Here is a 27,273-nt window from a genome sequence, read left to right on the forward strand (position 1 = left end):
TATGCAACACAACAGCATGTCATCTCCTTTCTCATCAAAATCAGAATCACTGATATGGTACAGCTCAGAAGCAGACCATTCAGCCTATTGTGTCTCTTATGCATCAGATCTGCAGTAATTGTTCGGAATGTGAACGTCATCGACTCATTGTCAGCATCTACATGGAAAGGACAAATTGACATCAGTTCTGCTGTCATCTTACTTTTAGTAACTATAGTGCTAGTTTTGATGTTTCCCACAATCTCAATCACAGATCATTGGTCAGGTCATATTTGTGTTCAGTTCTGGGCACTTTTTTTAAGGGAGGATCTTCAAGCTCTGGAGAGGGTTCGTTGGAGATTTACTGGATCTCATTCACTTACTTTCAGTTGTAGCTTTATGTCTGAGTGTAGCATAAACTCTGTAAATAAATCTTTTCAATTGAAATGTATTGCATTTCAGTCTCAGATTATTGTTACATTGTGTGCGTATGCCTGGATAGTAGACTTTATCAGGCATTGCTGGGCACTGCATATCCTCAGCTGTGATAAGTGATGTTGAGAGTCAATTCATATCTGGAAATAATTGAGGCCAAATTTTATTCTTTTTTTCCCTTCAGCGTCCACTGGCTGAGTGAGAATGAGTTTACTCTTGTGCATGTCTCTTGTAGAGAATAGGAAACAGCTGAAGTTCTTTTTGCAAGGGTCGTAGCTCAGTTTCGGGTTTATGGTGTAGGTTTGCTCGCTGAGCTGTAGGTTTGATATCCTGACGTTTAATTACCTGGCTAGGTAACATCATCAGTGGCGACTCCAAGTGAAGCGAAGCTTTTGTCTCCTGCTTTCTATTTATATCTTTCTCCTGGATGGGGTTCCTGGGGTTTGTGGTGATGTCATTTCCTGAGTGGTTGATAGATGGCATCTAGATCTGTGTGTTTGTTTGGGGCGTTGTGGTTGGAGCGCCAGGCCTCTAGGAATTCTCTGGCATGTCTTTGCTTAGCCTGTCCCAGGATAGATGTGTTGTCCCAGTCGAAATGGTGTTTTTTTTCATCCGTGTGTCGGGCTACGAGGGAGAGAGGGTCGTGTCTTTTTGTGGTTAGCTGGTGTTCGTGTATCCTGGTGGCTAACTTTCTTCCTGTTTGTCCTACAAACTGTTTGTGGCAGTCCTTGCATGGAATTTTGCAGATGACGTTGGTTTTGTCCATGGGTTGTACTGGGTCTTTTAAGTTTGTTAGTTTTTGTTTGAGAGTGTTGGTGGGTTTGTGTGCTACTAGGATTCCGAGGGGTCTCAGTAGTCTGGCTGTCATTTCTGAAACTTCTTTGATGTTTGGTAAGGTGGTTAGGGTTTCTGGCTGTGTTTGGTCTGCTTGTCGTGGTTTGTTCTTGAGGAATCTGCGCACTGTATTTTTTGAGTATCCTTTCTTCTTGAATACTTCGTATAAGTGGTTCTCCTCTGTTTTCCGAAGTTCGTCTGTGCTGCAGTGTGTGGTGGCTCGTTGGAATAGTGTTCTGTTACAGCTTTGTTTCTGTGTGTTGGGATGGTTGCTGGTGTCGTTAAGTATTTGGTCAGTGTTTGTCGGTTTTCTGTATACACAGGTTTGTAATTCTCCGTTGTCCTTTTTTTTCTACTGTGACGTCCAGGAATGCGAGTTTGTTGTCGGTTTCTTCCTCCTTGGTGAACTTTATACCTGTGAGGGTGTTGTTGATGATGTTAAATGCCTCTTCTATCTTGTTTCGTTTTGTGATGACAAAGGTGTCATCTACATAGCGGACCCAGATTTTTGGTTTGATGATTGGTAGGGCTGTTTGTTCTAGTCTTTGCATTACTGCTTCTGCTGTGAATCCTGATAGCGGAGATCCCATGGGTGTGCCATTGGTTTGTTTGTAGACGATGTTGTTGAAAGTGAAGTGGGTGGTGAGGCACAGGTCCACTAGCTTCATGATGTTTTCGTTGGTAATGTGATTGATGGTGGTTGGTGTGTGTGTGATGGCCTCTTCTAAAAGTCTGGTAAGTGTTTCCTTTGCCAGGTCGATGTTGATGGAGGTGAACATCTGTGCTGTCGGCCTCTCCCTCTCTGACAAAGGATCTGTAGGTAGAAATAATTTTGAATGTAACATTTTCTGTTACTTGCAATGTCAATGGAACTGCAAGGCGGTTAGACATTGTAACAGGTGTCAGGATGGTGTATGTTTTGAAACTCATCATAAGTCACAGAGAGATAGACAGTGTGTGCGTGTGTGTGTGTGGCGGGGGGAGGGGGGGGGGCAACATTTGGTTACGTACCTACACAGTAATCATTCTATGTCAGGCTTTGACAGAGAATGTGCATTTGGAATTCATATTATTTGATTGCTGTGTCTATATACATGACAAAGGATTCCTGAGAGCTGTAATGTTTCCTTCAATATAAATTTGTACTCTATTTATTTTACATATGGTTGCCCAAAGTAATCGTATCAGCTATTGTCACCTTGATTGTAACATTATAAAGATTGGTGGACCTGTGGGTAGTGTAGAAGCTTGTTAAAGGATACAGCAGGATATGACCTGAAAAAAATATGGCAGGTTGAGTTTAATCTGGCAAAGTGTAAGATGCTGGACTTTGGGAGATCAAATTTTAAGTGAAGGTTATACAGTAAATGGCTGGACTCTGAAAGTAGTTGATGTACAGAAGGATCTTGGGGTTCAAGTCTCTAGCTCCCTGAAAGTGGCCATGCAAGTAGATAGGGTGGTATCTCGAAGAAGGTGTCTGGCATGCCTGCCTTATTGATTGGGACATTGAGTACAAAGGTCAGGATGTCATATTGCAGCTTTATATGACTTCAGTTAGATCATACTCAGAGTATTGTGACAAAAGATTAATTCTGTCCTTCTCAGATACTGATAGCTGAAATGTTTCCTTCAATATCTGTACTCACGATCTACTTCATATACGGTTGTTCAAACTAACAGCATCGTCTATTTGTTAACCTTTATTGTAACGTGAAAGTATCCTTCAAAAAGTTCAGAATCCATGAGAACAGCCTCAAATTGGATTTCTGTCACATGAACCACTCTTTCTCTCACACCCATACACACATTCATGCAGACCCTCTCTCATCCACACACCTCCCCTCATACACATACGCACACCCCCCCCACACTCTCACCCATGCACACACCCAACCTCAAGCTGACACCATCACACTCATACATACACTTTATGAAGCATGCGCACACAAACACTTTCACATATGCACTCACACGCTCGCTTTTTCACACACACACACACATCTATGGGGTGAATTTGCAGATACATTCTATTTTGCTCAAAAAAAGCACAATCTGCAGGCAGTCAGTCCATGTAATATTTTATATATTCCTACTTTGGCAATAGAACCAGTCTGACTCAAGATTGTGATACAGACCGACTCTAACCTCACACATTTAATACATTGTTTGAGTTGAGATGTCACCCTTTTTAAAATAAAACTTGATGTCATCTTGAGAATGTGACTTAAAAGAAGTTCTGGAATGTATATATTAATGAACTGAAACCTGCAACCCATTCTAAAAGATGAAAGACTTTACAATCCAGATTTGTTCAATATATCATTTTAGTTGCACGACACTGTAATCTTTTGCAATAGATTCTGTGTCTCATGATCCTGTTTCACAGCTACCTGATAAAGGAACAGCGCTCTGAAAGCTAGTACTTCCAAATGAACCTGCTGGACTATAATCTGATGTTGCGTGATTTTTCAATTGTGGTCGCCACATTACAGGAAGGACGTGGAGGATTTAGAGAGGGTGCAGAAGAGGTTTGCCAGATTGTTGTCTAGAGGGTATGAGCTATAAAGAGAAGCTAGAAAAACCTGGGTAGTTTTCTTCTGAGCTGCAGAGGCTGAAGGCAGACTTAACAGAAGTCTATAAAATTTTTGACAAGAGTTGTAGCTCAGGTTGAGGTTCTGGATCCAGGTTTTCTTGCTGGGCTAGAAGTTCCGTTTTCAGATGTTTTGTCACCGTTCTAGGTAACAATATCAGTGAGCCTCCGGGTGAAGCACTGGTGGTATGGCCCGCTTTCTATTTATGCGTCCACTACATTGGGCAAACAGGCAGAAAACCCACCACAACTAGCCACAAAAAGACATGACCCACTCTCACTAGCATCTTTACATACAGATGAGGAAGGACACCACTTAGACTGGGAAAACACATCCATCCTTGGAAAGGCCAAACAGAGACACACATGAGAATTCCTAGAAGCATGGTATTCCAACCAGAATTCCATCAACAAACACATTGACTTGGATCCAATTTACCAGCCCCTGAGAAAATGAACAGGCAATGCCATCACCAACCCAAGGAAACCTACACATAAATAGAAAGTGGACCATACCACCAGTGATTCATCCAGAGGCTCACTGATGATGTTACCTAGTGTGGTGATGCAACTTTTGAAAACAAACCTTCCAGTTCAGCCAGCAAACTTATATCCAGAAGTCTATAAAATTGAGATGCATGGTTAAGGTTGATGGTCAGAATCTTTTTCCATGAGTTGAAATATGTCTAAAACTAAAAGGCATGCATATAAGGTGAGATGGGGAAAGTTCAAAGGAGATCTAAGGTGCAGTTTCTTTTAACATAGAGAGTGGTAGGAGTGGAACACACTGCCAGGGCTCATGACGGAGAAAGATACGATGAAGGTATTGAAGGGACATTAAAATAAGCAAATTAACATGCAAGAAAGGGCAGGCAGAAGGGATGAATTCCATTTGGCATCATATTCGACACAACATCGTGGGCTGAAGGACCCATTCCTGTGCTGTACCGTTCAATGTTTAGATTTAATGAAATATATATTTCGGTAGAGGATTCATTCAAGTTGATTGGAACTGGGTAGCATGCATGGAGAATATAGATAAAAAATATAAACTTCTATTTCCTTGGTGGTGTTTGACTCTTGGTTTGAACATGTCTGTCTGGAAATGGAGCTCAATGTGAACCTGACTCAATCCACTCCGTGACTGTGGAAAGGATGTTCTTCGCTCTGACGGCAGTAACATACCTGCTGTTTGTTCGAAGCAGCTGGTCACACTTGGCTCTGTACCGAGGGAATATTACATTGTCTTGGTCCTTTGAGTACTTGCCTGGAGGAAGACAGAAGAGATACCTCCTGTAAATCAACATCAGTTGTGATTGGCAACATCAATGTAACATTCAGTTATTGATCATTAAGATTTTTTGTTTAAAGCCAGAAATTTAAACAGAACCACGGGTCTGATTCCACTCCTGCTCTGAGCTGCTCCTTGTTCATTTTTTCTTAAAATTCTAAGACCAGTTGAGTGAGATTCAGAAACTAAACAACACCCATACAGCTGCATGAATGGGGCCACCTGATGCAAGTGGGTATGTGGATATGTGAGTTTAGTTATTGATCTCTGCCTGTCAGTTCCTGTTTGGAGAATGTGTGGGTGTAGTTATCAAACTGTAACTTTTGGTATATGGTAAATATATTTACATATTCACACAGCAGGGACTGGTCTGGTCTCATTGATAGCTAAAGAACCATAAAAATAGTACAGCATCGGTGGGGCTGGGCATTCAGCCCATCTTGTCCACGCCAATGCCAACATACCCAGGTGCCCTGTCTCATCCCACTTTCCTGCCACAGCCCGTAACCTTGCAGGTTACAACACTTGAGATGCAGTTCCAGGGAATTTTTGTTTTAAAAAAATGTAAGGTCTCTGCCTGCACCACCAAATCAGACAGTGAATTCCAGATACCCACCACTCTCTATATAAAAAAAACACATTTTTGAACTCACTGCCAAAGGAAACAGGTTCCTCCTGTCTAATGTCTCCCTGTCACTAGTCAGTTAAAAATCACTCAACACCAGGTTATAGTTCAACAGATTTATTTGGAAGTGCACGCTTTGAGTGCTGCTCCGTCAGGTAGCTCACTCAACAGTACTGTCGACCCCCCTGGCCCCCACCCCAGTGGGGGTAACGTTCCAGGACCTATGGCGGAAGCTCAAAACTGTAGATAGGTGTGAACCCATTAATTTAAATGGGAAATATACCTTCCCAGCAGCCTCCTGGATGCTGGCTCTGGAACATTCCCTTTCATGTGTTCAGACCACGGTAAACCATGGTTAAGTGAAACCACGACAACAGGACCCGCGGGTACAGAGGTCACCCTGTATTTCCTAATCATGGCACCTCTGTTCCAAGGAATACAACCCAAACCTCTCCAATCTCTCCTGATAGCTACAATTCACCAGCCCTTGCAACATTCTAGTAAATCTCCTCTACACTCTCCCCAGAGCAATGACAATACTCTTGTGCCTCATATAGTTTCATTATTATTTCCCTATTTTCGTATTTACCCCTCTGCCAATGAGGGACAGCATTACATGTGCCTTCTTTACAGCCCCTTCTATCTTTAGGGACCTGTGCACTTGCACACTAAGATCTCTCACTTCGCCTGTCCCCTAAGTATATTCCCATTTATTGACTATTCCCATTTAGTGTCTGACTTCCCAAAATGCATTCCCTTATACTTCTCAGAGCTGAATTCCGTCTGCCACTTTCCTGCCCACTCCACCAAACCATCTCTATAGGTTCGGAGCTTACAGCTATCCACCACACTATCCACTACACGGCCAATTTTTGTGTCGTCTGCAAATTTCACAAATTTGCCCAACGTATGCAACTCCAAATCATTAATGGATAAAACAAACAGCAGAGGGCCCAACACTGAGCTATGCAGAGCACCACTTGTAACAGCTTTCCATTCACAAAGGCCACTATTGACCATTATCCTTTCTTTCCTTTGACTGAACCAACTTTGGATCCAATTCAACACATTATCCTGTATCCCTCAGGCTATTACTTCTTGGAGCAGTCTGCTGTAATGCTGTTGCTCCTTTAGCAAGCCTGTAAAACACACAGGCTCCGAAAAGTCGGAGTTGATGTGTTTTAGTGCCATTTGGATTATAGCTAACAGGTAATGCCTCAGGCAAAAGGCTTCCCCTTTTTAAAAAAGAACACTTGTACAGTGTAAGGGCAGTGGCCCAGTTTTCCCAGCTCAGCTTTTCTCTAGTTTGATTTGGTTTTTGGCTGTCTGGCTATTGACTGAAAGCCGTCTGGCAGTTGAAAAAGCTGCTGAGCCCAAACAAGCCGGTCGATGATGGTACTCTCTCTCCTGTAAGACCCTGTGTTTGATTTTACCTCTTGTGTCAATGGGTATTTATGAGGATTGCTGTAAATGTTAGGAACATCATCAATAAGTTGGTCTAATCAGTTGTTTTTTTTGATTTTTAAGTTGTTTAGTATTCTGTTCTCTTTTGTTTGTGTATCATTCAGTAAATTTGTAAATTAAACTGTTTGGTTTAAAACTACATGGTTTGACCAGCTGCATCCCTCCCGTAATATCTTTGTTACACCCACTTAAAACAATTAGCAAAGTTAGTTGAAATGTTTGGAGGGGGTCTGACCTTTTCTATAACAGATTGGGGCTGTTTGCAGAATTTATTCTCTAGTTCAGATTTGGGATTTGGTTTGTTGGACTCACAGGCAGGGAGTGGTAAGTCTTAGCGTCTTTTGTTCCAAGTGTTGAATATAATTGGTTTAAACAGTGCTTGGAAAAAGTGAGGACTGCAGATGCTGGAGATCAGAGATTAGAGTTCGGGGCTGGAAAAGCACTGCAGGTCAGGCAGCATCTGAGGAGGAGGAGAAGAATCGATGTTTTGGGCATCAGCCCTTCATCAGGAAACAGTGCTTGGGATAGCAATAGCTCTTTGAGTCATCAAGAGTTTTCTGGGGGTGGAAGAGGTGGCTTCAGATTTTTTGCACAAAGTGATTAAGGCCAAGCTGCTGGAATTAGCTGGAGCTCAACCTGCCTCCATCCACGAGGAAAAGGGGGATAATGAAAGTAATAGCTCAACGCTTAAATTTGCTGGAAATGCCATCAGAATCTTTAGGGATGGCTAACATTCAATTGAAAATGAAACAACGAGTTAGAGGCAAAAGTCAAGGAAAGGGCAACAGAAGCAAAATAGTTTGAATTACGATTAAAAGCAGAAGAGAGGGAGAAGAGAGAGAAAAGGAAAGAGAGGAAAAGAAGAAAGAAAGAGGGAGTTTGAACTTTGGAAATTGGCACTTAGACAGGAGTTCAAAAATTCACTTCCTGAAGTAATGAGAACTCACATGTAAGAGTAGAGAATTAAAACAGCAAGACCACATCAGAAATGGCTGATTATTGAGTTGATCAATAAATCAAATTTGGGCTGCCAAAATCAATTTCAATCCATGAGGGATAATAATTGTGGGTAAGAGAAATTCTCACATGGAAAGGGAAAAGTAGATCTCTATAAATATCATAAGGATGATTTACTACAGGGTGAAAAGGAAAACCTTGAAGGGGAAAGACAAAGTGAAACAGCTCTGGTGTTTTCAATAGAGGAGGCCACATGAAATCAGTGTTGATGGGTGAGGAAAAGCACCGAGAAGCCAGAAGTCAGGATAAGCCAGTGAATTTTGTTGGAGTGGTAACAGAGAGCACTGTGTAGATGGGAAAGCTGCACCAGAATGTACAAGCTGGTCGGAGGTTGTTTATGGAGCAAGTGCCAGATCTTCTTAAACCATACACCGTGAAGGTAAAGTTTACTCGCATAGGCCAGGAGCAACAGGAAAAGAGGTAGCAATATTCAGAGATAGAAGGATCCTCTCAACCTGTGATGCTAAAAGATGAGGATATATGTACCTCTAAAGGACTATTGTCAGAAAAGGTAAGAGTAACGGGAATTCACATTGACATAAGAAATGCTCAATTGTAAGAAGTGAGGTTAGAGTGAAGAGGGGAGAAGTCATAGTAGGAGTACTGGACAAACTTTCAGCTCCGGGAATACAATTTGTCCTTGCTAATTCACTGGTAGGAGTGCTGCCGACTGTGGTTGAAAAGCCAATGGAAATTCAGGCAACTGAACTATTGCAGGACAGACATCCTGGGATGTTTCCTGACTGTGTGGTAACGAGGTCACAAAGTCACCAGTTGAAGCAGGAAAGATCAAAGAGTACAGATAAGAATGTTGAAGGGAAATTAGCAGAGACCCTGTTTGATAGATAGTTGAGACAAACCAGGAACAGAGATGACAAAGCAGACATCTTTCGCTCAGGTAAATTAACTGAGTTACAGCAAAAAGATGAAAATTTAAAGCAATTGTATCAAAAGGCAAACACAAAATGAATCCAAATGTATCCCTGATTGTTATTATCTTAAAAATGATGTCTTAATGAGGACATGGAGAACATCACATTCAGGCAGATGAGAAGTGGGCAGACAGTTATCAAGTTGTATTGCCAGTGGGTTATAGAAAGGACATGTTGTGAGTAGCGCATGAGCTACCTGTATAGATTGTCTGTTTGAAATTCACATTATTTAAGTGTCATCTATTCAGTAAAGGATTAATTCTGTCCTTATCAGTCACAGATAAACTCCATGTAAATATGCTTCACCCAGGTTGGAGAATTTGAGCTATAGGCAGAGGCTGAATAGGCTGGAACTGTTTTCCCTGGAGAGTGACCTTATAAAAGTTTATAAAATCATAAGGCACATGGAGAAGTGGTGGAGCCTGGTACAATTATAACATTTAAAAGGCATCTGAGTGGGTATAATGAGAAAGCCTTAAAATGTGTCCTTTAATACTTAGACTAAATGTAATGTTGAATTATAGAACACAAGAAAATAAACAGGGCAGGCAGGGAGCTATCAGGCCACAAAAGTGGGAACCTAGGATGTGCAGAAGATAAAAAACATCTGTTCTCACCAAGTGATAACAGGATGCTCTAAAGCAATTAAGAACATTTGCCTTAACATCAATAAATCTGTGTAAAAAGGACACAGTAATAACATGCACAGTTGTTAACTTATGAAATTAACTACAGTGTTTCATTGTGATGTTGGAAACTTTGTATCATCTCAGAATCATGTCAAAAGCCTTTTAATACACGGTCAGGTCCTATCAATTATAGTGGACTCTTATTACGTGTGTTTGTGTGTGTGTGTCTGTGTGGAGAGGGAGAGAGAGATGAATGTTTTGAATTTATTTGCATTTTGGGACTTTATAATGATTTTGAGTAGCCATGGCCGATTATGAAATGCAAACTCTAAAATGTAATATTGATGACGTTTTAACTTACTTGGTGTTCTTACACGCCAGGACTGCCCCGCTGTCAATTCTAACTCGTCAGATCTTCTGTCCTCTTTGAATTTGAATCACAACCCTGAAAAGAAAGTATGTTTAATTTGAATCATTTAAAATGTAACCTTTCAGCCTCAGGTAGAATGATTTTGTATTTAAGATAAAAAGCAGAAGTCTGCTCCTAGCTTAAAAATTATTCTAAACCTAACATTGAAGAGATTCTGACACAATCCGTCAGAAAGCCATTTTATGGTCAAAGCTTGCTGTCCTCGCTAAGATGCCATTTTGTAAAACAATGATATCTGACATGCAAGCTGTGCAAGGTTACCTTATGACCTCTCCCACTTAGTTTAGACTGATACCTCTTTATGATAGGGACTTACCTCACCAACAGGCACTGACTTGGCTGGATCTGTTTTTCCCCCTGATGGATGGCTAAGGGCCGATAGGAGTGATCAGTTAAGTGCATACAGACCTGCTAATTAACTCCTCTTCCTTACGAATTGTTGCCTTTCCACTGTCTGTCTAATTTAGAACATGCAGTGTTTTTTGTAAACGTTTGGAAAAAGGAAGGCTGATTCAGACAGAAGAGTGGAGTGACCTGCGAGGGTTTTTAAAGGAAGAACTGGTATCCTACTTTTCTAAGGTTTTAGAACCTCAGCTAGCCTGGCTTATAGGTGTAAATGTTGCGTTTAGATTAGATTTTACATTACAGTGTGGAAACAGGCCCTTCGGCCCAACAAGTCTGCACCGACCCGCCGAAGCGCAACCCACCCATACCCCTACATTTACCCCTTACCTAACACTACGGGCAATTTAGCATGGCCAATTCACCTAACTTGCACATCTTTGGACTGTGGGAGGAAACCGGAGCACCCGGAGGAAACCCACGATGACACAGGGAGAACGTGCAAACTCCACACAGTCAGTCGTCTGAGGTGGGAATTGAACCTGGGTCTCTGGCGCTGTGAGGTAGCAGTGCTAACCACTGTGCCACCCAAGATTTGAACTTGCGACCCCTGGTTTAGAAGACCAGTGCTCTAACCCGTGAGGTATGGAGTTGGCACGTTGTAACAGTGATGCTATTGGTAAATAAAGGGGAAGGCTAAAATTAAACTAAACTGTTTGTAAGAGGTTTTTATTCCAGACTATAAAGAATATGAGCTCCAGGACGAACTAAGAGAGGCTTACAGATCCACAAGGGATTCCCTCGGCTGTCTCAAATCTGTACTTTAACAATATGAATAGGAAGGGTTTAGGGAGTGATGGGCTAAGTGCTGGCAAATGGGACCAGATTAGATTAGAATATCTGGTCGGCATGGACAAGTTGGACCGAAGGGTCTGTTTCCACGCTATACGTCTCTATGACTCGATGACTCTTCAGTAACTCTTGCCCTGTCAGTGAGCACAGTTTCCCTCCATCTCTATACTTAACCCCTCCTTCACAGATGGTTGTTGAAACAATGCAACAATGTGGCCTACTTGTCTATCTTCATTGTAACTTTGACAATGCTCTTGATAATTGCAGATTTTAATGCTGTTCCTGCATGTGTATGTTGGATGAGGATTCAGTTTATCTATCTTCAACACTGGTGTGTAAACGTCAATGGGCTACATACCCTCTGTTTGTTAGAGGCAGCTGGTCACTCTGTGCTTTGAACTGAGGAAGTATTACAGTGTCTTAGTCCCTCAGGGGTTTTTCTGGAGGAAGACACAGGAACACCACCTGTAACTCAACATGAGGCTAGTCTGGCAATATTGAACTGATCATTGTCACATTCATTGCATCTTCATTAGGATGTGTGTTGTTTTTTTCTTTAAACTTAGTCAGAACCACAGATCTGATTCCATTATTCCCCTGAGCTGCTCCTTATCTGGGGATTGTATTTGTTTTTCATGTGATTCAATACCAGTTGATTTGGAGATGCTAGTGTTGGACTGGGGTGTACAATGTTAAAATCACACAACATGAGGTGCTTCCAAATAAACCTGTTGGACGAGAAGTTGGTGTTGTGCGATTTTTAACTTGATACCAATTGAGTGGGATCCAGAAACTGAGCAACAACTGCCCAGCACCATGAATGGGAGTACTCAACCACCAGGATGCTTACACAGGTCAATATCCAGCTACCTGTTGGAAAGAGGAAAAACGGCGCTATTTCTAATGTTCTTACCAAGACCCCAGTGAATGTCTTTTTACGAGAGTATCACAGTTGGTCCACACAACCTCAAGGAACAGCGGGAAACAGAATTAAATTAAAACCGGGTTCAGAGGATTGTAATGTCCCACAGCAGCTTCTTCCCGCACTGCCTCCCTCAGCAGGCCCACACACAGCCCGAGAAAGGCCTCTCTCTTCCCCCCAGCCCGCTCACTCCAAGTTCCGGGACCAGTTCCTGCTCCGCTCGGCCTCTTACAAACAGCCCCCGCTTCTCCCTGAACTCACCCCGAATCAATCCCGGTCTCGGAGCCCCCTCTGTGTCCCAGGCTCCCATCCCGATGTGCTGCTGGAAGGAGCCTGCTGTTCCCTCGCTTCCCTGGGCGCTGATCTCTCCATTGCGGTCTGTTTCAAACAAACCTCTTGCACTCACTGAGTAAATGCTCCTCAATGGCAGCGCTGGGGGGAGGGCCTCACGCATGCGCTCCTCTGCTCAGGAATAGTCAGCTTTGGGGAGAAAAGGTTCCTTCCCAGATACAGTTGGGGCGGGAGTGAGCTTTTCCAGCATCACTCTAATCCAGAAGTACGCTCTGAAACGCCAGGGCCGCACTCTCTATGGATTCGGCGGCTGACCATAAAGCGACCCTTTTCTCGCGAACCCAAACCCCCCGACAGAGTCCTGAGGACTGAGAAGGCCGATTATTTCGATTCCAAAAATGTACTAATACCGTGATTTGCGGTACGGCAGCGCACATTCAGAGTGGTCGGTTCACTTTGTTGCTGTTTACCGTGGCTAATGATTTTACCGTGGCAAATATTCCTACAGTATAGATAAGAAGCTATTCGGCCAATCGAGACTCTCCTGTTCTGCAACCCGGTCAGTCCATGTAAAGAATCGCGTCGTCATTTGTAATTGTAAGACATAGCAGCAGCATTAGGCCATTCTGCCCATCCAGTTTGTTCTGCCATTCGATCATGGCTGATATTTCTCAAACTTACTCTTGTGTCTGCTCCCCGTAACCTTCGTTCCTCTTTCTGGTGAATACCTGTCTGTCTCAGTAATAACATCAATGCGTACTTGGCTGTCCATGCCATGAATAGTAATTTGTAAAAAAAAACTTATTTTGGAACCCAGATATTAATGTTACATATTGCAGTATTCATATTTCCGAAGCATGATCTTCGGCTCAGTTTTGTTTCTGGACATGTTCAGCGGACATGTTATCTTGCTCGTTCATTCCATCTGCCCGTTCTTCGGGCAAGTGATAACCTGGATGAAATAGGAATGTACTGTGGTTCTGTAATTTTATCCGTGTACACTGTACTAACTTTTAAGGTGTTTCAATCGGCGGGCTTTCGATTGATTCACGGCGGATACGAGTTCGGTTGCTCATCCAGAGAGAGCAAGAAGCAATAGGCACTGAGGAGAAGCAATAGGCGACATTCGTATTTCTATCAGAAGTTAGCATTTCTATTGGCAGTGAATTTGCAACTAATGAATCTTCATTCATGGATTAGATTAGATTACTTACAGTGTGGAAACAGGCCCTTCGGCCCAACAAGTCCACACCGACCCGCCGAAGCGCAACCCACCCATACCCCTACATTTACCCCCTACCTAACACTATGGGCAATTTAGCATGGCCAATTCACCTGACCTGCACATTTTTTGTGGGAGGAAACCGGAGCACCCGGAGGAAACCCACGCAGACACGGGGAGAACGTGCAAACTCCACACAGTCATTCGCCTGAGGCGGGAATTGAACCCGGGTCTCTGGCGCTGTGAGGCAGCAGTGCTAACCACTGTGCCACCGTGCCGCCCACGGATTGCGGAATGTATGAAAATATAGTAATAAGAAGTGTGATTTTAAACACCAAATCTTAGTATTGCGTTAGATATTTCTGGAAAATCCCCATCTCTTCATTGACTCCCTTTGCGTTAACATGGTTTGTGGTGAGGTGGAGGCAGGGGAGAAAGGGAAAAAGTGGCGCCAAGAGACCAACGGCTTATTTTCAAATTTGAAAATGCCCGCCATCACGTATAAAAGAGCAGAACGTTTCACAGAGGAGAATGCATGAGCAGGTACACGTTGATTGCTTTTTCGATTACGAAATTAAAGTTCAGACAATCTCACTTTACCCCATTGCCGCCTTTACAGCTGAAAAATGCCTCACTGGTGTTCAATCTGCTCGCTCGCTCTCTCCAGAGGCAGGGGATAAAAGACTGGATATGAAGCGAACGAAGAATAAACCGCAGAGAGTCAGGGACCGTTCCTTAATGCACCTTGCAGCGACTGACTCGTTACTGCACTGAAAGGCAATGTGAATGTAATGTGAGGTCAAACCCGATGGGGGATATTCGTACCGCCATTCTAAACTCATAGGACATCCAAATAAACGGAGCGTGGAATTCATTGCTGTGCGGTACAAAGGCGAGGGCTCTCCCCATTAAGAGAAAAATAATCAATCTGACAGAGAGTTTAGCTCCTTTCACAGATGCTGTGAGTGGCTCTTAAAAGAGCCTTTGGGTTATCAGATTCAAGAATACTCTCTTCACTTTTTAGCAGATCCAGCAGCGGAAGTTTTCTTGGGCAGCAGCACGGCCTGGATATTAGGCAGCACCCCGCCCTGAGCGATGGTCACCCCTCCCAGCAGCTTGTTGAGCTCCTCGTCGTTGCGCACGGCCAGCTGCAGGTGCCTGGGGATGATGCGGGTCTTCTTGTTGTCCCGGGCCGCGTTGCCGGCCAGCTCCAGGATTTCAGCCGTCAGATACTCCAGCACCGCAGCCAGATAGACCGGCGCTCCGGCACCCACACGCTCAGCATAGTTACCCTTTCTCAGGAGCCTGTGAACACGGCCCACCGGGAACTGCAGGCCAGCCCGGGACGACCGAGACTTCGCCTTGGCGCGACCTTTCCCACCGCCCTTTCCTCTTCCGGACATGGTCAAAATCTCACAAACACTTTCACAGAGAATGCTGCACTCCGCCCACATTGCGGCCTCTTATACCTTCGGGAGGAATGGTGGGGCGGCCATTTCTGATTGGTCCCATTGTCCAGCCCCGCCTAATGTTGTTTCAATTCCCAATCAGATATCTGCCTCATTCCCCAATCCGGAGAGGGCCCGGGGAGGAGGGCGGAAAGTACGGGTGGCAAATCATCAACCGCCTTCTTTCCAATTTGAAAAGCCCGCCAATTTCCAAACAAAGGAATGTGTTTTACACTAAGAAATGAAGTACAAAAAACTGAATAAGTTTAAAAAACATTAATACTCATGTTAATTTACTTTTAGTTTACAAATGTGTGCTTCACACGGTCTTACAGGTGGGCAAATTTGCGAGAGTATCTGTCCATTTCTGATCTTGAGAGTGGGTTGTTTTTTAAACCTTGAAATGAGACTGAAACAAAACGGGCCGAACATTGCAGTCTGCAACCTGTCTTTTCACTTCACATTTGAACAACACTTCGGCATGCTGATAAAGCAGCACACAGCGTTCTTCCGGCTCAGGATCAATGGCGAACAAGGTGTTTAGACGATGTTTTAAAGTTGTCCTCCTTTATCGGTCTCTACCAGATTTAGCAAAAATCTCCACATTTCAGTCCGGCAGCTGTTTTGGCGTTCTTTGGGTTCACTTTGAAAGCCTCCCACCGACAGCAGAAAGTGCTTTGCCTTCTGTATTCTGAAAAATCGGATTGAATCCGCGCATTGTCAATGTTTTTAAAAAGGGTAAAATACATCAATTCGTGGGACTGTAAGCTGTGTGCACTTCCGTTTGGTTTACCAGAGTTAAAAGTGTTATCATTCCACCAAGATCTTTCGCAACTTGAACAATTAAAGGTGAAAAATGACTCCATATTGTTTCATCAGCTCTCTCTCCAGAGCTTATGAAGTCCCCCCCAAATCATCGTCAATTTGCAACGCACTTATAAAAATGACTCACCGGTGTCTTTCTACTGACAAGGGAAGGGGCTGTTTGTGATGTATTTCAATCTCCACACCCCCATTCCAGTCTCAAAATTTTAAAACAATTATAAAAGCGAACGCAGTACGAAAAGTTAAAATACCTTATCAAGGATCATATGTAAACTAAAACAAACAGTTCTTTAAAAAATGGTTCAGCGGTCTCGCGGAAGTTGTAGGTGGCTCTTAAAAGAGCCTTTGGGTTGTGGATGTGTGTGTTTCAGTACAATGCGGTCCTTCACTTGGAGCTGGTGTATTTGGTCACCGCCTTTGTTCCCTCCGACACGGCGTGCTTGGCCAGCTCCCCGGGCAGCAGCAGCCGCACGGCGGTCTGGATCTCCCGGGAGCTGATGGTGCTGCGCTTGTTGTAATGGGCCAGGCGGGAAGCCTCCCCCGCGATGCGCTCGAAAATGTCGTTGACGAACGAGTTCATGATGCTCATGGCCTTGGAGGAGATGCCGGTGTCGGGGTGAACCTGCTTCATCACTTTGTAGATGTAGATGGAGTAACTTTCTTTCCTGGTCCTTTTCCTCTTCTTGCCTCCCTTCGCTGGCGCTTTCTTGATGATTTTCTTCGCGCCCTTCTTGGAGGCTTGCTGCGCTTTCTTCTCATCAGCCATAGCGCCGCTCACTTTCAGACACAGAGTAAGGAAAATGGGCTCGGCGTTCCCTTTTTATACCCTGACGACGTCATCAATGCTAATGAAGGATGGAGGAATGTCTGGTTCCTATTGGGTAGTTTACACTGAGTCATTCCCAAACATGGAGTCTCTCTGATTGGTTAATGTGAGATCCCATGTGGATCTGTCAGAATCTGCAAAGAAATGTAAAGTGGATGGTGATTCTGTTCCTGTCAGTCTGACTGAGGGAGATGTGTTTTGTGTCTGTGATACAGAAAGTGACTGTGGTATTGGCTCGGTTTCCTTTAGCTCGTTGTTGTGATGATGTGGGAGTGGAAGGGTGTGTTTGCAGCTCAGCAGGTCTGTTTCTGGTCCTCTGTACGGGCTGGAATTAACGCAGAACTTGTCACTTTGTGAAAAAAAAACTTCAATCCATTTGAAATAATGATTACAGTTGTTGTCAAGTTACACGATCAACTGGAACCTGACCAGGTGTTTTCTACCCTTGGGGTTGATGTAACTCGTTCTCCATTGCACGGAGTTGAAGAGAAATGAAAAGAAAAAGTTTCTACGTAATATTTTTCTTGAGTCACGAGTTGAGTCACGTCTTGACTGTGGGATGGATATATTTCTGAGACCTTGACTTATATTGTGTGCTTTGCAAGTACCTGCAGTGTAACTGAACCACGTCGCTGCACTTTTCATTTAGGCGTTTTGCAGTCTCATGTAGGGATTTATAGAATTTCTCAGTCTTACGCGAATACCTGTTAACCAGCAACTGTTAGCATGCTATATATGTGTCACTTTAACTTTGTATCTGTCGTGTCCTCATTTACACATTTGACATTAACTCAACACCTGTCCACTGAGGCTCTGGTCCTCTGTGTAATAGTCAATTAGTGTTACTTCAAGAGAAGTTTTAATCAGTAGCCATCAAACACTGATGTAAGCGGTAAAACATTACACGATTTGCCAGACACTTAGAAATATTCCTCCAATCTGTGTCCCTAGGAGAAAGTGAGGATTGCAGATGCTGGGATCAGAAGCTTATGCCCAAAACGTCGAGATGAAAGACTCGAAACATCGATTCTCCTTCTCCTCAGATGCAGCTTGACCTGCTATGCTTTTCCAGCACCGCACTCTCGACACCAATCTGTGCCCGTCTATTTCTGGGGTGTATTTTTGTAAACATTATTTCACAGTCTTTACATGTCAGTATGTTACTGGACTGTAACTTGTTGTTTTACCCTGTAGGTGTCATCCAATGACATAAGTATGTGTTTCATGTCGTACCTACAATTTTGAATGTACGAGATACCACTCTGGACAGACTCAGGTAGGACTCACTACACTCCACTCTCATACCCTATGAAAATCAATTTCTGCAAATTGAAGTTGAGTTTGTAATTCTAACTCCAGCATTTCAATAAGGAATAACTCTTTGTACATTGTTACCGACAATATCTGCAATGTCACTGCTGATGTTACATTGTTTCGTACTAGTTTATAGCTAATCAATAGTTGTATTATATCCTAACAATTTATTACTTTGCAAGTGACTCAGTATTTCATTCTGTAACTGCCAGTTTGTTGTTTCTAATCTTGTGTTTATTCAGTTTCAGTCAATCACAGGCATGTCAGAGAGCAAATATCTCAACATCTCAAAGTTTCTGACGAAATGGATGGTTAATCTTTTTTCACTCCAAGCCTGGTATGTCTCAGTAACTTATAACTGAATCAATTAGTATGTGATCTAATTGATTCAGTTACAGATCAGTAAGTTACAGATAAAGTGCATGGTGAATGATGCCTCCCAATTCCTGTCATGCAGATAGTGCCTTTGCTGTAGTTATTAATTTCTTTCAGGCTTGTGTCACTTTAAATATCTCAGAGCAGAAGAGTACTAATCTGTACTAATGAAGGGGCTTTTCACCAAAACGTCAATTCTCCTGCTCCTTGGATGCTTCCAGACCTGCTGTGCTTTTCCAGCATCACACTTTCTAGTCTAATCTCCATCATCTACAGTCCTGACTTTTGCCCATCCATCTGTACCTGTCAGTTTCTGATCTGTGAATATGGAAATGTAGTTATTGATCTGTCCATCAGTTTCTCCAATTTGAATATGACAACCTATTTATCTATTTCTCCCGGTGAGTTTCTGTGATGTGAAGATGACAGTCCAATTATCTATCTGCCCCTGTCAGATTCTGCTGTGAGAATATGAGAGTGTCATTACCAGTCTCTACCTGTCAGCTTTTGCTATGTGAATGTGATGTTAGTTATCAATCTGCCTCATTCGGTTCTAGGTGAATGTAAGAATGTAGTTATTATAAACCTGTGAGATTCTGCTCTGGGAATATGTGAGTGTATTATCAAAATGTACCTGTCTGTTTCTGCAATGTGAATGTGTTTGTGCAATCATCAGTCTATCCCTGACAGCTTCAACCATATGAATGGATGAGTGCATCTGTACCTGAAAGTATCTGTACCTGTCAGTTTGTGTTCTGTGAATAAATGAGTGTACGTACACATTTGTCTCTGTTTAACATGACACTTGCAGAAACTGCAGGAGCTCTTTTTACTTCAAATCTCTGTTGCTCAACATGAATAAGATTTCATTTATTGCGATCAGCAGGGTGGCATAGTGCTGCCAGGAATGCAGATTCAATTCCAGCCTTGGTTCATTACGTGGGAGCAGTTTGCATGTTCTGCCCATGTCTGCATGGGTTTCCTCTGGGTGCTCCAGTTTCTTTGCATGGTCCAAACATGTTTAGGTTTGCTGGATTAGCCATGGTAAATTGTCCTGTATTATTCAAGGATGCACAGTGTCAGTGGGTTAACTACAGTAAATGTGGAGTTATGGGGTCTACATCTGGATGGGATCCACTTTGGTGAGTTGTTGCTGGGGGATGGGCCAAATGAACTCTATCTGCATCAGAGAAATTCTATGTACTGTAATTGAAAGTAAGACTTTTAAAATACCATTTTCAGTCTCTGATAGCGTAAAGCAGTTTGGATAATTTCCACAACTTTTATTCTATGGTACAGGTTATGATTGTAAGTTATATTCTGAATGTGCATTTTGAACTTATTGTTCACGTTTATAACAAGACCACTTTATAAGGGCTTTTTGCATTCTGTATACAATAACCTTTGGGGATCTGTCTAAATGTGTACCTTTTCATATTAATATTTAATTTTCCTTTGGAGCACTTGAAACAAAGTATTCATTCAGTCATTTTGTATGAGATGTGTTCTGTTTTCATTTTGTGGAAACAAATTAAATTGCAATATTTGTTTCAATCTGATTCTTGGCATGCTAGCTAATTCCTTCAGTTTGGACAAACGGAATTGATACATGAATTATGTACAGTCATAGAGTCAGACAGCAAGTTTAAACCATATGAGATAATTGGAGGAATAATTAGCCTGAATACTTATTTACTACTTTCCCTATTGAAGTGGAATATATTGTTAGCATTCAATAGGTTCAGTATTTCCAAATAAACAAGTGGAGTTTACTTTTTGACCAATGTGATACTATGCATTAAAATTCTATAGGAAGTTATCTTATACACTGGGACTGGCGTACTTCACTCTTACCTTTCCTGTTTAATTTAAGGAAACGGTAGCTCTCCCAACCATGATATCCTAATAGGCTTGATTTTTCTATTTTTGCCTACGGACCTATTAACCTGACAATATTTCTGTGTTTTGCAAATTATTCTGTACCCACTGTGTATGGCACCATCTCACTCTTTGTTGTGTCCAGAAACCATCAGTTTCCTTTAAGTCCTTCATTACATAAATAAGGACAATAACTGGTGCAGTCTGCAACTATTTGTTCTTCTCTGTGAATGCAGAACTAATCTTGTTTCTTCCATTCACTTGTACGGTTCACAGACTGTCAACAGATTAGAGCCATGTTGTCTGGTGAAAAACTTGGAAACTAAAATTTAATGCTGACTATTTGGGCTGTTGTGTACATGCACTGATTTTATGTATAAAAATGATTTTTGAAAGAAACAGTTGTTATGATACAGGAAGGATGCCCACACTCGATTGATCCTGCTTCAATCTTCCTGCATTGTGCTACTGAGCAGTTTAAATGTTTACTGTTAAATGGACAGCCAGTTAGCAAAGGAGAGTTTTCAGTTCATGTTTCCTGAAGTGAATGGGAAAGATCTTATTTTCTTTGACTGTATCTGTAGGATTCACAGACAAGTGAAACCACAGCACATTGTCACAGAACGGATCTGTGCTGTTCTTCAGAGTCAAGAAGGTAAAAGCAATGGACCTTTGCACCTCTGATAGTGTAGAGTCTAACTGGGAGTAGTGATACCAAGGTCCGGCCTTCAGAGAGTCACACAGTTATACGGCACAGAAACAGATCCTTTGGTCCAAGTTGTTCAGCTGACCAGAGATCCTAATCTGACCCTGTCCCATTTAAATTAAGAATCTCAACACCAGGTTATAGTACAACAGGATTATGTGGAAGCACTGGCTTTCAGTGATGAAGGAGCAGTGCACTGAAAGCTAGTGCTTCCAAATTAACCTGGTGTACGACAAATTGGAGTTGTGTGATTCTTACCTTTGTCCACCCCAGTCCAACACTAGCACCTCCACATCATGGCTAGTCCTACTTACCAGCATTTGGTGAATATCCATCAAAACTGTTCCTATTCTTGTATATATCCTGGTGCCTATAAAAGGTTGTAATTGTACCCACCACCTCCACTTCCTCTTGTAACACATTCCATACAAGCACCATCCTCTATGTGATAAAGTAACTCTAACTCTACAGGCCCTTTTAAAATCTATTTTCCACAATTCAAACCTGTGCCGTCTTTTTTGCACTCATCCACATTCGGAAAAACACCTTGGCTATCACCATATCATGCCCCTCGTGATTTTCTCAACCTGTACAAAGTGCACACCTCATTCTCAGACAGTCCAGGGAACAAAGCAACAACCTGTTCAGCCTCTCCCCCTAACTCAAAACCTCCAGTCCTGGCAATGGAACTTCCTGATGAGAGTAGTGCAGTTGACATGGTTTACATGGACTTCTGTAAGGCCTTTGTCGAAGCATAACCCTTGACCGGGGAGGAAAGACTAGGCAGGCAGCATTCAGGCAAGTGGTAGGTGCTTATTCAAGCAGAAATGGGTTAGTCGATATCATGTTCCTAACCAGGCCTTCCCTGTTAGGCCTTTTGCATTGAAAATAATGCAGTTTAGTTTATCAGTCCTGCCTTGTTCTCGGCTTTGTCCCTGCCTGCCTTAACTGTTTGACTGACCTTTGTTCTCAACTGTACCAGTTTCAGATTGATCTCTTTCCTCACAATCTCCCTGGGTCCCACCCCCACCTTACTAGTTTAAATCCTCCCAAGCAGTTCTAGCAAATCTACCTGCCAGTATATTAGCCCCCTTCCAACTTAGGTGCAACCTGTCCTTCTTGCACAGCTCTTTTCTTTACTCAGAGTAATTGAGGCGTGGAATATTCTGCCTGCAACTGTAGTAGACTTGCCAACTTTAAGGGCTTTTAAATGGTCATTGGATAAACACATGGATGAAAATGCAATAGTGTACTGCGCTGTCATGTTCTAAGTTCTATTATCTCACTAAATCTTTTGTACTCTTGTTTCAAATTACGATTATGTGATCGCATTGAGTATTTGAGAGAATGGTACTGAGTTTCTTGCATTTTTTTTCAGATTTCATAGGAATGCAGGGCTATTTGGAGAAGATGAAAGCTAATTTGAAACAATGGCGCACAAGAAGCCTTTTTTATGAAGATAAGAGTCATTAAAAAAATCTGTTCCTGCAAGTTGGAGAAATGGAGAATGATGTTATGATAAAGGTGGGAATGGCAGCTCCTCTGCCATCATGATACATTTATGGAAATGGAATGCTGTCTGAATGGGAGTGGAATTGTTAGCTGGATGTTTCTGACTGCTGCAGACCACAATGAGTTCATGGGAGAGTGATATTCATTTCGATTTTCTGTTGCCTGCAGTGTATATGGAACTCCATAACTGTTAATCCTGCTCTGCAGTTATGATGGTTGTATTTTGAACTAATGCTCAATTAGTCAGTTGCTGTGTCTGTGTCTGTGTGTGTGTGCGCCTACAGTAATTATTCTCTATGGTCAGGAATAAAAACAAATTCCTGGAGAAACTCAGTTCTAAATAAGATACTGGCCCCAAAATATTAACTGTTTTCTCTCCACACATGCTGTCAGACATGCTGAGTTTTTTTTTCAGCACTTTCTCCTTTTGTTTGCAGCCTCTAGCATCTGCAGTTTTATTTGTCAGGCTTTGGCACAGTGGGTGGCACAGTGGTTAGCACTGCTGTCTCACAGTGCCTGAGACCCAGGTTCAATTCCCGCCTCAGGCGACTGACTGACTGTGTGGAGTTTGCACGTTCTCCCTGTGTCTGCGTGGGTTTCCTCCGGGTGCTCTGGTTTCCTCCCACAGTCCAAAGATGTGCAGGTCAGGTGAATTGGCCATGCTAAATTGCCCGTCGTGTTAGGTAAGGGGTAAATGTAGGGGCATGGGTGGGTTGCGCTTCGGCGGGTCGGTGTGGACTTGTTGGGCCGAAGGGCCTGTTTCCACACTGTAATGTAATCTAATCTAATCAGAATGGGTGTTTGGAATTCACATTATTTAATTATCATGTGACTATATATGACAACTATTCATTAAAGGGTTAACTCTGTCCTGCCCAAACACTAATAAACTTAATAACACAGTTTCATCCTGTAAATTGGTGACTTTTGTCTGGTTTCCTTCTATCTCTGTATTTAACATCTGTGTTATATATGGTTTTTGAAATGATGTTACAGTCTGATTTTCTTTATCATCTTGATTTTAACTTTAAAAATGTCATATTAAATGTAGATTTAATGCCTTTGCTGGGCATCTATTTCAAGTAAGAATTCTGAAAAAATGGTGTAAATATCAATGGACTTGATAATATTCGGAAGAACTTTCAAACTTTGATTGGCAGCAGATGCTCGCAGGTAAAGAGATGGCTAGAAAATGGGAAACCTTTAAAAATGAGATAACAAGAGTCCAGAGACAGTCTGTTCCTGTTAGGGTGAACGGCAAGTCTGGAAAGTGTAGGGAATGTTGGATGATGGAGAAATTGAGATTTTGGTCCAGAGAAAGGAGGAAACATATGTCAAGTATAGACAGCAGAGATCAAGTGAATCCTTAGAAGAGGAAAAGGCAGGAGGAGTATAATTAAAAGGGAAATCAGGAGGGCAAAAAGGGGAAATGAGATAACTTTGGCAAACAGGGTTAAGGAAAATGCCAAGGGATTTTATGAATACATTAAGGACAAAAGGGTAACTAGGGAGAGAATAGGGCCCCTCAAAGATCAACAAGGCTGCCTTTGTGTGTAGCCACAGAAGATGGGGGAGATACTAAAAGAGTATTTTGCATCACTGTTTACTGTGGAGAAGGACATGGAAGATATAGAATGTGAGGAAATAGATGGTGACATCTTGAAAGATGTCCATATTACAGAGGAAGAAGTACTGGATGTCTTGAAATGCATAAAGGTGGATAAGTCCCCAGGACCTGATCAGGCATATCCTAGAACTCTGTGGGAAGTTACCAAAGTGATTGCTGTGTCCCTTGTCGGGATATTTTTATCAGGATAGTCACAGATGAGGCGTCAGAAGACAAGAGGTTGGCTAACATGGTGATACTATTTAAGGAAGGTGGTAAGGAAAAGCCAGGGAACTTTATGCTGGTAAGCCTGCCATCGGTGTTGAGCAAGATGTTGGAAGGAATCCTGAGGGACAGAATTTATACGTATGTTGAAAGGCAAGGACTGATTCGGGACAGTGAACATGGCTTTGTGTGTGGGAAACCATGACTCACAAACTCAGTTGAGTTTTCTGAAGAGGTAACGAAGAGGATTTCCCCATGGGAGACTGGTTAGCAAGGTTAGATCTCACTGAATACAGGGAGAACTCGCCTTTTGGGTACAGATCTGGCTCAAAAGGTAGAAGACAGAGGGTGGTAGTGGAAGGTTGTTTTTCAGACTGGAGGCCCGTGACCAGTGGTGTGCTATAAGGATCAGTGCTGTATCCACTACTTTTCGTTGTTTATATAAATGATTTGGATGTGAGCATAGGAGGTACAGTTAGTAAGTTTGCAGGTGACACCAAACTTGGAAGCGTAGTGGACAGTGAAGATTACCTCAGATTACAATGGAATCTTGATCAGATGGGCCAATGGGCTGAGAAGTAGCAGGTGGAGTTTAATTCAGATAAATGCGAAGTGCTGCATTTTGGGAAAACAGATCTTAGCAGGACTTATACACTTAATGGTAAGGTCCTAGGGAGTGTTGCTGAACAAAGAGACCCTGGAGTGCAGGTGCATAGTTCCTTGAAAGTGGAGTCGCAGGTAGATAGGATAGTGAAGCAGGCGTTTTGTATGCTTTCCTTTATTGGTCAGAGTATTGAGTACATTTTGCAGCTCTACAGCACATTGGTTCAGCCACTTTTGGGATATTGCATGCAATTCTGGTCTTCCTATCAGAAGGATGCTGTTCAGAAAAGACCTACAAGGATGTTGCCAGGATTTGAGCTAGAAGGAGAAGTTGAATAGGCTGGGGCAGTTTTCCCTGGAGCATCGGAGGCTGACGAGTGACCTTATAGAGGTTTATAGAACCATGAGGGGCATGAATAGGAGAAATACACAAAGTATGTTCCCTGGGATGGGGGAGTCCAGAACAAGAGGGCACAGGTTTAGGGTGAGATGGAAATGATATAAAAGAGACCTAAATGGCAAGGTTTTCATGCAGAGGGTGGTAGGTGCATGGAATGAAATGCCAGAGGAAGTGGTGGGGGCTAGTACAATTGCAAATTTTTTAAAAGTATCTTAATTCATATACGAATAGGAAGGATATGGACTGGATGCTGGCAGGTGGACTAGATTGGGTTGGAATAGCTGGTCAGCATGGACAAGTTGGACCGAAGGGTCTGTTTCCGTGCTGTACGTCTCTTTGACTCAATGATTGATGAGAGTAGAGCGATGGACATGATCTATGTGGGCTTCAGTAAGACGTTTAACAAGTTTCCACATTGTAGACTGGTTAGCAAGGTCAGATCTCATGAAAATCGGGGAGAACTAGCAATTTGGACACAGGATTGGCTTGAACGTGGAAGACAGAGGGTGGTGGTGGAGGGTTACCTTTCAAACTGGAGACCTGTGAGCAGTGGTGTGCCACAAGGATCGGTGCTGGGTTCACTGTTTTTCATTACTAATATGAATGATTTGAATGTGAACATAAAAGGTTTGCAGATGGCACGAAAATTGGCATAGTAGTGGACAGCAAAGAAGGTTCCCTCAGAGTACAACAGGATCATGATCTGATGGGCCACTGGGCTGACCAGTGGCAGATGAAGTTTCATTCAGATCAATTTGAGGTGCTTCATTTTGGAAAGGCACATCAAGGCAGGGGTTATACACTTAATGCTAAGGTCCTGGGGAGTAATGCTGAACAAAAAGACCATGGAGTGCAGGTTCATAATTCCTTGAAAGCAGAATCTCTGGTTGATAGGATACTGCAGAAGGCATTTAGTATGCACTTCTTTATTGGTCTGAACATAGAATATAGGGGTTCTGGATTAGTGGTGCTGGAAGAGCACTGCAGTTCAGGCAGCATCCAAGGAGCAGTAAAATCGATGTTTCGGGCAAAAGCCCTTCATCATTCCTGATGTCCATGAATCTATTGTTGATTGCCAGAAAAACTCATCTGGTTTAGTAATGTCCTTGAATGAGGGAAACTGCTATCCTTCCCTTGTCTGGCCTGCATGTGACTCCAGACCCACATCAATGTGGCTGCATAGATAGTTAGGGATGGGCAATAAATTCTGGCCGAGTCCGTGATGCCCCCATCCCATGAATGAATTAGAAAAATATTCTGTGACTGTGATTCAATCTGTGATAATAGTGTTTAGGGTGTTGAGATTGGGCCCTAATCTCTTATGCATTTTGTGACTTATGATTAAATCACAGAATTGGTACAGCCATTCAGCCTGTTGTGTCTGCACTGGGACATTCTATTCTTATTCGGTTCTTCATAAGAGTTTCCACTAATTGTTGGGATTCTAATCGTCTTTCACTCACTGCCAGTGTCTCGGTGTAAATGCCAATTTGAGATTAGTTCTGCAGTTATCGGCCTTTGAATACCTATTGTGCCAGTTTTGCTCTGTGTGCAACAGTGATGAGTCGAGTATGTGGATGCCATTCTCTTTCTATGTTCAGTTGTGTTTTTTCAGCAGGGTGTAGGATAAACCCATTCAATATTTGATAAACCTGTGTGATTGAGGGATTAATGTTGGTTCAATACTTATCTTTGCCAAG

The 27,273-nt window shown here is 42.6% G+C and overlaps 2 protein-coding genes and 1 long non-coding RNA gene across 3 annotated transcripts; all 3 read right to left on the reverse strand.

Annotated features, from left to right (window-relative positions):
* Positions 1 to 1,255: 1,255 nt before the first annotated feature.
* Positions 1,256 to 12,773, reverse strand: LOC122544635 (uncharacterized). Its single transcript, XR_006310376.2, has 4 exons — positions 12,604 to 12,773; positions 10,158 to 10,241; positions 5,024 to 5,105; positions 1,256 to 2,062 (listed from the first exon to the last, which is right to left on the reverse strand). It is a non-coding gene; the product is annotated as an uncharacterized LOC122544635 (long non-coding RNA).
* A 2,026-nt stretch (positions 12,774 to 14,799) lies between these two features.
* Positions 14,800 to 15,324, reverse strand: LOC148135516 (histone H2A-like). Its single transcript, XM_087984944.1, has one exon. It carries the CDS (start codon positions 15,307 to 15,309, stop codon positions 14,869 to 14,871), a length of 441 nt encoding a protein of 146 aa, XP_087841070.1. The 5' UTR covers positions 15,310 to 15,324; the 3' UTR covers positions 14,800 to 14,868.
* A 254-nt stretch (positions 15,325 to 15,578) lies between these two features.
* On the reverse strand, positions 15,579 to 16,904 carry LOC122544593 (histone H2B type 1-O-like). Its single transcript, XM_043683912.2, has one exon. It carries the CDS (start codon positions 16,892 to 16,894, stop codon positions 16,514 to 16,516), a length of 381 nt encoding a protein of 126 aa, XP_043539847.1. The 5' UTR covers positions 16,895 to 16,904; the 3' UTR covers positions 15,579 to 16,513.
* Between the last annotated feature and the right edge of the window lie 10,369 nt (positions 16,905 to 27,273).

The sequence above is a fragment of the Chiloscyllium plagiosum genome, unplaced genomic scaffold (assembly GCF_037043375.1).
Source record: "Chiloscyllium plagiosum isolate Xiang-an unplaced genomic scaffold, Cpla_swu_hap1 HiC_scaffold_49, whole genome shotgun sequence".
Taxonomy (NCBI): domain Eukaryota; kingdom Metazoa; phylum Chordata; class Chondrichthyes; order Orectolobiformes; family Hemiscylliidae; genus Chiloscyllium; species Chiloscyllium plagiosum.

Coding starts and splice junctions, on each gene's coding strand:
- LOC148135516 (XM_087984944.1), bottom strand. CDS start 15,309: ATGTGGGCGGAGTGCAGCATTCTCTGTGAAAGTGTTTGTGAGATTTTG.
- LOC122544593 (XM_043683912.2), bottom strand. CDS start 16,894: ATGGCTGATGAGAAGAAAGCGCAGCAAGCCTCCAAGAAGGGCGCGAAG.